Below are 10,432 nucleotides of genomic sequence, written 5' to 3'. Positions count from 1 at the left end.
AGATTAGTAACTGGTGGATACAGATAGAAGATAAAGAGAGATTAAGATTAAGAGGTAAAATTTGGAGTTTTCGCGGAGCAAGTTAAGATGACTTGGAAAACACTGCCTGAAAGGGTGGTGGAAGCAGATTCAATAGCAGATTTCACAAAGGAACTGGATATATATAAGAGGAAAATACAGTTGGACTAAGGATAGAACAGAGGACAGGAGGGAGAGGGACTGATTGAATACTGAGTCAGCACTCATGCCACGTAGGCTGAATGTTTACCCTGTGCACTGCACAATTCTATAATTATATCAGATAACAAGAATCCACTCAATTTCCTCCCTGAGCTAAAATGTTTGGAAAGTGAAAAATGATAACTTTGCCACTTTTTTTGTTCAAGATACAAAAAAGAGGCCTTTTGAACATATATATATAATGCAAATGACTTGGATGAAGATGTAGATGGGTGCGTTAGTAAGTTTGCAGATGATACAAAAATCAGTGGAGTTGTGGACAGTGTAGAAGGTTGTCAAAGGATACAGCAGAATATAGATCAGTTCCAGGTAAGGGCAGAGAAATGACAGTCGGAGTTTAATCCAGGTATGTGTGAGGTCCTGCACTTTGGGAGAGCAAATGTTAAGGAAAAGAATACAGTTAATGGCAGGACCCTGAACAGCATTGATGTGCAGAGGGCTCTTGTGGTTCATGTCCATAGTTCCCTGAAAGTGGCCACACATGTGGACAGGGTAGTAAAGAAGGCATATGGCATGCTTGCCTTTATTGGTTGGGAAATTGAATACAAGAGTCAGGATGTCATGTTGCAGCTTTATAAGACTTTAGTTAGGCCACGCTTAGAGTATTGCATTGAATTCTGTTCACCACATTACAGAAAGGATGTGGAGGCTTTGGAAAGGGTGAAGAAGAGGTTTACCATGATGCTGCCTGGATTAGGGGCTATAAGGAGAGGCTAGAAAAATTTGGGTTGTTTTCTGTGGAGCGGTGGAGGCTGAGGGAAGACTTGAAAGAAGTCTATAAAATAATGAGATGCATAGATAGGGTTGACAGTCGGAATCTTTTTCCCAGAATTGAAATGTCTAAAACTAGGGGGCATACATTTAAGGTGGGAGGGGAAGTTCAATGGAGATGTGAGGGGCAAGTTTTTCATGCAGAGAGTGGTAGGAGACTGCATCGCACTGCCAGGGGTTGTGGTGGAGGCAGACATGATAGGGTCATTGAAGAGACTTTTAGATAAACACATGAATATGCAAAGAATGGAGGGATATGGACCAAGGGCAGGCAGAAGGGATTAGTTTAATTTGGCATCATGTTCAACACAGCATCGTGGGCTAAAGGGCCCGTTCCTGTGCTGTACAGTTCTATGTTCTAGAACAAACTCCATTTCATCAGCAACACCACAAGTTTTACCCTCCCCAATCACATAGTAACAGTAAGATCCAGAAAGAGAGGCAAATAAAACAGTTATACAAAAGTGACCTGTTTCTGAACTGGAAAGCTGGCCAGCCCTATACCATCCAGTGTTTAAATACTCACAACTGTGACATCTCGGAGTTCTCCCAGATGCTCTCCTCCTTCCAGATAAGGCAGAAAAGGGCATGTAAGTGCAGCAGGAGCTGTTTGCCTTCGCACTTGAATACCTCAGCAGGAATACTGTCTGCTCCAACAGCAGCCACAATGGATTGGGCACATTATCCGCATGACCGACTTGAGACTCCCCAAGCAGGTGCTCTACTCCTGGCTTTGAAATGGTAGGTGAGCCCCAAGTGGACAGAGGAAGCACTTCAGAGATAACCTCAATGCCTCACTGGCAAAGTGTGGCATTCCCACCGATACCTGGGTATCACTGGCCCAAGATGATTCACAGTGGAGGAGGAGCATCCGGGAAGGCATCGAGCACCTATCAGGATAAAGTGGAAGCTGGGCGAAAACAGCAAAAGGATTGTACTGCCACACCAACGCCTCATCCACCCCCTTCCCATGATCACCACACGCCCCAAAGTGTAACGGAGCCTGCAGTAGCCGCATCAGTCTGTACAGCCACCTACGGACTAGCCTGGAGAGTGAAAGAGAGTCATCCTCATATACAAAAGACCATGAATGAATGAATGAGTATTTAAAATAACAATGCGATGGCCCATTACGTAGTAACAATAAGAGACCACATTCGGTGGTGAAGGGGTTGGCAATGATGGAATATGAATACAAAATTAAATACAAGCAGCCAGGACAGGAAGGAGTCAAATACAATTTTTGTTTGGAGTGTGGTGAGATAGCAACGCATTTAAAGATTTCCTTTTCATCAGATTTTTTCTGCACCAGATGGCCAGGCAATGGGTAAAATCTTATCTGAGGTATGTAGCAGTCTGGGATCTAGTACATCTCAGTTAGAAGCAGAGTCAAACTCACACTCTATGCCCGCAATCACTGAACAGCATTCCCTACAGAACTGAATGAGACTTTTCTTTCCTCCCCATCCCCAAACATATAGATGCTACCACCCACAGAAGGCAGACTGAAATATTATTCAGTGCTCAGCTGGAGACATGGGTATTGAAGCTCCCCCATCAATAAGGCGTTTTCAGTTCCAAGAGAGAAAAGATTATCATTCCATCATAGGTTCAAAGGCAATGTTTTTTTTATTTTACACTGACTAATGCTAAATCACATGCTTGCAGGCAAATTTAAGAAAAATTTCTGCGCTAAAGCTGTGGTTCTGAAGCACTTTGAACAGTGAACTACAGGAATGTCACATCTTCCTACTGCATGTTACAGAGCAATTAAGTAAAACAGTTCTGTATTTTGGGGGAAACCGCTCTAGTTCTAGTTGTGGAAAGACACAATCCCTTCTCAGGCAGGGGTTCAAATCCAGTTGCTAATGGAATGAGGATCTCCTCAGTTTGCTGCCAGCAACAAGTTGAACAGAGTTTACAAAGTTATGGATTCCATTTCTGACTACAGGGCTAAACACAAAACCATGAAAGTGAGCTTTTCCCTCAGTGCAGCCCTACAGCAACAGAGGGAACAATCTTCTGAGACTGGCTTCCCTGGGAAAGTGGATCGGACAGTGCCAACAGAACTAAAACCCTAGACCTAACCCTCTGCTGTGGTTACCCTGTGAGTGTTTGATTGGGTCAGTGTGGAGGAATCTTTACTTTCAAATTAATAGAGGGCACTTTACATCTAACCTTATGCTGTTTGTGTTCTGGGAGTGTTTGATTAAAGACATTGTAGGGAAGTGTTTGATGGAGGCAGTGTATGGAGAACTTTACTTACAGTTTAAAGGAGTAGAGGGAGCTTCACCTTCCATTTACTTCCAGTTTAAGACATTAGGAGTTTTACTCTGTATCTAACTTTGCGCTGTCCCTCTCCTTCAAATGTTTTGATGGCAACAGTACAGAAAAAGCTTTTCTCTCAGCTTAAGAGTAGAGAGAGCTTTACTCAACTTTAATCCTGTGTTGTACCCATCCTATAAGTATTTGATGGGGACAGCATAGAGGCAGCTTTACTCTGTTACTTTTAGTTTAAAATAATAAGAGCATTACTTTCAATTCAAATGAGCAGAGGGAGATTTAATTTCAGTTTAAGAGTATGACAAACTTTACTTTCCATTTGGGGACTATACAGACAGATTTAATTTCAATTTACTTTCAGTTTAAAAGAGTAGAGGGAACTTTACTCTGTATCTAACCTTGCACTGTCCCTGCCCTGGGACTGTTTGAGGGAGTCAATGTAGAGAGACTTTTATTCTATATCTAAACCCTAGCAGTGTCTAATGGGTAAATATTTTCACTCCACAGCAGTGACTTCCCTCAATGTGATGGGAACAATATTCACCAAAATACTTACATTTTTCAGCACCTAATGTAGATGATGGAACAGACACAAGAATACAAACACATCTTGTTTGGTTTAAAGACCTTTAATTGTTCCCTAAACAAAAAAAAATTTGAAATTTATCTCAAATGTAAATTGTTGATCTTATGTGATTTCAATCAAGGAATAATCTCCAAATTCTAACTAAATAGATATCGAATTTGAACTCACATACAAAACAAAGTCACAATTCATTGTTGTTTCATTTTTCAATTTCTCTGTAACAAAACAAAGTGCATAATTTCAATCCTGCATCATACAATGAACAGAAATAAAAAAAATTATTTTTCAGGCCATTCCACTTCCATTTGAAGCAATGAATTCTGTTATATGCCCATAATTGCTTTTGGTCCAGTAACTAACCATTTGGAGGGAAGGTTTTCAAAAAAAATTGAATTCTTTAAAGGCACATTGTCTGTTTAAATTTCAGGAACCTATAAGTTTGCAAACAGATTAAATGCAATTGGAAAAAGCAGAGAACTGAAACTAACCTGATTGGTTCTGAAAGCCAATATTAACATGATGGCCTGAATGGCCTCCTGTATCCTGTCTCTGGGATACTTAGACGAACATTACTACCACCATACTTGCTGGGAATGATCTATCTGTTCTAGATTTAATTAAAGAACAAAGTTCATTACACTTCAGGCAAACAACATCCTACAATCTCAGACTTCAAGGTGTCTGACACATTCCTTCAGGCAACCTTCATGAGACATCTGGACTGCAGTGGGAGAAACTGCGATGCCTCCAAATCCATCAAATAACGATAAGTTTGTTATTCAGCTACAAAATAACCAGCTAATAAATTCAGAACCCCAGCTCATCACTGACAGAGCTATTACAGGTTCACCAGCGTTAGCAATTCAAAAATCAGGAATCAGATGCAGTCGTGACTCAAAGATGCTGCAGAGATCTAAACAGTGCACCTTGGCTTACCCTTCTATGTTGTCTGTTGTGACCGGACACCAACTGTTCCAAACGTATTATGATGGGATCAGAACACAAAAATACTTTCACTCTAAAATATACAATTTATACACACAAAGAATTTAAATGCAGCAGTTCACTCTTGTTCTGTATTGTCTCTGTATTTGAAAACAAGAACGTGAAGTAATTCCCTTACAAGAAGCAATGGTCAGCAGGACCTATATCCCTGAGATGTGTGCATGTGATTCTCACCTTCTCAGCACTGAACCCAAAGATTGGAGTTTAAAACAAAAACAAAATCTGATCACGAATATGTTTGACACTGTGTGACAGACATGTGGCTCAGGTGCTGGAAGAGCGAGGTGCTGGGTTTGTCAGCTGGTGCTTACGACAGCGTAACTTGTGGAAAGTCAACACCATCAAAAAGGCCTGGAAATTGCAACTAGTGAAGCAGATGTGCAGACAGCCAGTGGTAACTCATCAGTTACTTAAGGTATTCTTCATTTTAATTCACACAAACCAAAGGAACAGTCGACAACAGATCAGTACACTGCTCATCTGTCATACACAGGCTTTAAAATGCTTCTTCATCATTGTCCCGTTCTCTCTCATCATGCTGCAGTTCCACAAACACAACCTCTGACAGTGGTGGGATTACTGCCACTTTGGGCAGAGTGCTGTGTTTTGGGCCCAGTGTATGACAGAAACCTGTTCAGAGTTGCAAGCTGCTGGAGGGAGAGAGCTGTGAATGCCTTGAAGAACAGTGAGTTCCGAGCAGGCCATTCGACCCAGAGGGTTGTCATTTTTGTTTTGTCCAAAGGACATCGTTTTAGAAGATGGCAGCTTTACAATGGACGTACAGCAGGCAAGTAGAAAGGATGGGCAGCAAGGAGGGAAGAGGAGAGGAATGGACAGGGAACACAAACAAACAATGTGCAGTCCAGTTCACCAGCTGGCAGTGACATGTAACATGCTCTGTCACCCAGGAAGGAGCAGCCTCAATAAACGGCCACAAGAGCAAGCTAGCAGCAAATGCTGAAAGACGGGGATACTAGGCAGTGAGGAACATTCATTTGAAATGCAGTCAGACGTAACGTGGGTGGCAAACAGGCCAATTCCAACTCACTGGTCTCTACGTGACCTTGGTGAGCCTGGCGACCTGGCCTTATGGGCAACCAAATTTTAAATCAGAGTCCACAACATCTGTGGTTAGAGATTTTGACAAATTGTTGGTAGTGGGGAATTGAGCATCCACAGGGAAGGGGAAACAACACAGCTCTCTCTCCCTCTCAACCCCACCAGCAATATACAATTCATAGCAGTCACCAGGTTTCTCTTGCACACTGGGCCCAAAACACAACACCTGATGCCCAAAGAGGCAGTAATCCCACCACTATCAGATGTCCTGTTTGTGTGAATGGTGCCAGGATTTCTATATACTCATGGTGCACCTTTACTCTTGCTATGATATAGCGGAAAGCCCGAACCCATTACAACAGAAGCAAAGGAATCAAAGGCAGGAAAATAAGACAAAAGGGAAGGCAGCAATGAATCTCTCAAGCTGCATTTAAACAAAAACTGACAGCTATGGACTAGCGTCTCAGCAATAATCTCAGAATTAATTTTATAAAGTGTACTGTGTCAAACAGTGATGATGTGGCTGGTAAGGTCAGAGGGAATCTCTGGTATAAACCCTTCACACAGGCTGCATCGGAGCTTTCTGGCAGGCTGGTATTTAAAATGTGAACAGCCCAGTGGGAAAGAATGATCTAAATGAGCTTCAACTCCATCAACAATCATTCAACTCCATCACCATCACTGCAGAACAGTGTCCACAGATGGCGCTGTCAGCAACTTGCCACAGCAGGTTTCCCTATGTGACTGCAAGGCACCAAACTAATCACAGTTTCAAAGTGAGAATGCTCCAACTTTCCCCGGCACTTCAGCTGGTTGTGTGAGTCTCTCACTTGGAGCAGTGACTACATTCAGAGATCAGAGGGATGAACCTCGATGGAGTATATCTGGTGCTTACTCCATGCACTGCTCTTACAGAGCTGATTGAGCTCTTCAAGGGGACTGTCGATCCTTGAGAGCTATTGAATGGCTGCAAACACTGGCATGTCCGTCAGTCCTGCCTAGGAACTGGACAGTGCTGGCTGTGACACCAGTGACAGGACAATACCAGACAGCTCCAGCCTACGAACTGGATAGTGCTGGTTTATTTCGTGCTCTGGACGAGCAGGTGAAGCCTCTGTTTTGTGATGGCAGTATTCAGCATGTCAAGGAACCTCGGCAGGTTTCCCCTGAGCAGCAGCTCCATCGGCACAAACTGCAGGACCTGCAGCGGCTGATCAGGCTCGCATTCCCGGAGCTGACACATGTGGTCACTCAGCATCGCCAGGAACGCCGTGACCTCAGTGGTCGGGCGACAAAAGCCAGCACACAGCAACACAGCGAGGGTTCCAAGGGCATCCGACGAGGTGGGGCAAACAAAGTCCAGCGCTCGGAAGCAGTGCTGCAGCACAAATATCAGGCCAGCTGTAAAGCGGGTGAAGGACGAGAGGATGGGGAGGACGAGCGCACCACCGTCTTTACAGTCCTTGACTGCATGGATCACATCATCGAGCAGACACTGCTGGTACGAGAGCTCTCCATCGTGAAGGACGGTGCACCGAGTGGGAAGCAGGGACGTAGCCTTCTGGTACCGGACATAGAAGCCGCCGATCTGCTTTGGGCTTCGGAGGGGCTGCAGCCTCGTCATCACAAGGCAATCCACTGGCCAACCACGGTGGGCACAGAATACCCACTTCTGCTCTGCCAGCAGGGCGGTGAGTTCAGACAGCACCAGCTCTTCAGTATAGACAGTGCAGGAGTCACAAGGGGGCGTAACTGTGCCACGTGCTGCCCCGCATTCCAGCATGGCCTCCTCCATATTCCGCTGGAGCTCCACATCGCAGAACGGAGAGCTGACCAGCCTGCTCAGCCTCCTGCCTTCCAAGATGTACCAGGACTGGCAGTCAGCACAACCTTGTGCGTCCCTCAGGGTGCAATCAGCCCCCCGGCTGGCAGGGCAGTGCTGATCCACCTCAGGGCCGAGAAGGCCCTTGCACATCCTTTCTCGCCAGGCTAGGCTGGCCAGGTCCATCCTGTCATTGTACGAGCCGGAGTGCAGTTTCTTCTTCTTGTGCGCACACAGTCGGCCAGTCAAGCTCCAGCCAGCCTGCGACCTCTTCACCAACCAGTCATCCCGGGCCAGGCGACGCAATCGGAATCGCCGCAGGTAAAAGTCAGCAGCGCAGTCCCGCTTCTCCTCCAGCTCCCTGACCTCTTCCTCATCCATGTTCCCAAACAGCCGAAGGTTCTCCCTGATAGTGGCGGTCTGACACTTGTGAAAGAAAAAGCAGCATTCCTCCAGCTGCTTTAAGAAGGACTCCGGGACAGCAGCCCAGACAAAGTCAGCCTTCTGGACGACATCCGGCCCAAAGCTCATCTCCAGCTGGTCAAGGTGCTTTCCCAGAGCATCCTTGCCCTTGAATCCGAGGCAGACCACATAGACTTCAGAATTTCCCGACTTGCTGGTGCCTGGCTTAAAGACACTGACTTCGCAAAAACAGCAGTTGAGCAGGTAAAGCAGGCAGACAGAGGAGCGCTCAAACAGGGTGAACATCTTCAACACAAAGGAGCCCTTTGGGCTGAGGAGCGTCAAGGCAGCAATAGTCTCACAGTAGTGCAAGGGAGATACCAGCGTTTCCTGCTCTCCGGGGTTATCCTGGCAATCAAAGCTCCCGTCTGCCGTCACCAGGTGGACCTTCACGTTCTGGGTTAATTCCTTTAACCCCTGAAGGCAGTCATGGGCCATGATGTCCCCAGTGTTATCAGGGCCAAAGTACCACCAGGGCAGTGTCGCAGCAATGAGCCGGTCGTCCATTATCATCATGCCAGTGTCATTGCCTTCGTAGTAGGGGTTGAGGGTATTGGCGATCCAATTCCAGTCACATGGGATACGATTAGACTTGAGGTAGTGGTTCAGACTGGCAATGAACGCGCCAGGGGCCTCACAAAGGTGGACAGAGTTCAGCTCCCCATTCTGGAGCGCCTCAAGTGGGAGCAAGGAAAACGTGCACAAGATCTCGTGAAACTTGCACCAGGCCTGCGTGCACAACTCAGCATTCACGGTGCTCCGTACCACCGGGATGACCTTCCCTGCTCGGTTGGTAAAGGCAGTGTGCTCATGCCACTTCTCCAGTTCCTTGTCACTCAGCTCATTCTTCACATCATTGAGAGACTCTTTCAGAGCCTGCAGCCTCTTGGACTCCCTTGTACAAACTCCCTCAATGTCAGGTAGACACCAGGGTTGGTCAGTGAGCTTCTCAAAGGTGAATCTCTTGTTGAAAAGTTTCTTGATCTCATCAGGAACGGGGAGGCTCACTGAGCTCACAGAGAGGTCCACCATATGCTCCATATGGGGCCGTTTCCGACTTGCCCACTTCCTCACTTTACTGGGCTCCATGGATCTGCAAGAGTGGAGATTAAAAGTTTCGCTGTGAGTTTAATCTTTGCACCATGTCTTTCTCCACTTTCTAGACCCACGTCAGTGAAAAATAATTCCTGCCAAAAGACATTGTTTCCAGTATCTCCAACAATGCACCCCTCCCTCAAATTCACAATCCAAGCAGTCTTTTTGTTTCCTTAATGAATTGCAGACATTTATCAACTGATTAATTTCCCTAGATGAGCTTGACATGTGAAAAATGACAGGCTGTTTGACCATATGGAGCAGCGCAACTGAATCTTACTGTGTCCTCACTGCACTTTTACACGTGGATTTCCAACCCGTGTGGTGGGTGTAGTCGCCCATCAGAATGAATCCTTTTAGCCCCACATCCCCTCAGAACCATGAGCACTGCAGTGCTTACCAGATACCCCTCACCTAATAACTCCTATCCCCCAAACAGGGTCATGGTGTGACAGACAGGCAAAGGGATGAGAATAGCAGACAAACAGGAGGCTGGAAGGACAGACTGAAGTCCTGAAGAAGGGTAATACCCGGGCCTGCTGTGTTCTTCCAGCCTCCTGTTTGTTTACCTTGGATTCCAGCATCTGCAGTTTTTTTAAAATCTCTAAAAGGATGAGAAAGCCAGGCAAGGAGTAAGAAGACGTGGGGGTGGGTGGGGTGGAGGAGACTTAGGGGATTATCTAGTGGGCTGGGAGCATGTCTGGAGGAGGGGTACCCCAGAGGGGTTTAACTCAGTGAAGAGGGTTACAAAGAAACAAGGAACACGGGGAAGTGGGGTGGGGCATATCCCAGTAAAGGAGGAAGTAGGGGGTGACTCCCAGGGTGTCCCGGGGGAGGGGGTTGCCCCAGAGGGTGTCCCGAGCAAACGGTCGCGAGTCGCAGTTGTTGAACGCGGCGAGAGCCCCAGGCTGTACGGTTCGGAGATGCGGCCCAGGCCCAGGCCCAGGCCCCGGCCTCACCCTCGGCTCCGGCCCCGGGACTCCCGGCAGCGGCGGGGTCCGCTGAATAATCAGGCCCCGGTGTCACGGAAAGGACGTCCGGACGGAAACAAGAGCTCGGAGCAAACCACGGCTCAGGGAACAACCCTCAACAAACACGTCCCACCGCGC

At 46.6% G+C, this 10,432-nt stretch overlaps 1 protein-coding gene across 3 annotated transcripts; it reads right to left on the bottom strand.

Moving 5' to 3' along the window:
* Positions 1–3,907: 3,907 nt before the first annotated feature.
* Positions 3,908–10,425, bottom strand: cmtr2 (cap methyltransferase 2). Of its 3 annotated transcripts, none has more exons than XM_048605827.1 (2): positions 9,604–10,425; positions 3,908–9,321 (listed from the first exon to the last, which is right to left on the bottom strand). In XM_048605827.1, exons 1-2 carry the CDS (start codon positions 9,663–9,665, stop codon positions 7,026–7,028), a joined length of 2,358 nt encoding a protein of 785 aa, XP_048461784.1. In that variant the 5' UTR covers positions 9,666–10,425; the 3' UTR covers positions 3,908–7,025. The 3 variants fall into 3 exon arrangements, with proteins under 3 accessions (XP_048461784.1, XP_020373329.1, XP_048461785.1); XM_020517740.2 differs by having other exon boundaries at positions 3,939–9,321; positions 10,283–10,425; XM_048605828.1 differs by having other exon boundaries at positions 3,939–9,321; positions 9,893–10,272.
* Positions 10,426–10,432: the final 7 nt, after the last annotated feature.

Source organism: Rhincodon typus, chromosome 15 (genome assembly GCF_021869965.1).
Source record: "Rhincodon typus isolate 14 chromosome 15, sRhiTyp1.1, whole genome shotgun sequence".
Lineage (NCBI taxonomy): Eukaryota > Metazoa > Chordata > Chondrichthyes > Orectolobiformes > Rhincodontidae > Rhincodon > Rhincodon typus.
The sequence above is the reverse complement of the archived record's forward strand: the minus strand, read 5'-3'. Positions and strand labels throughout refer to the sequence as shown.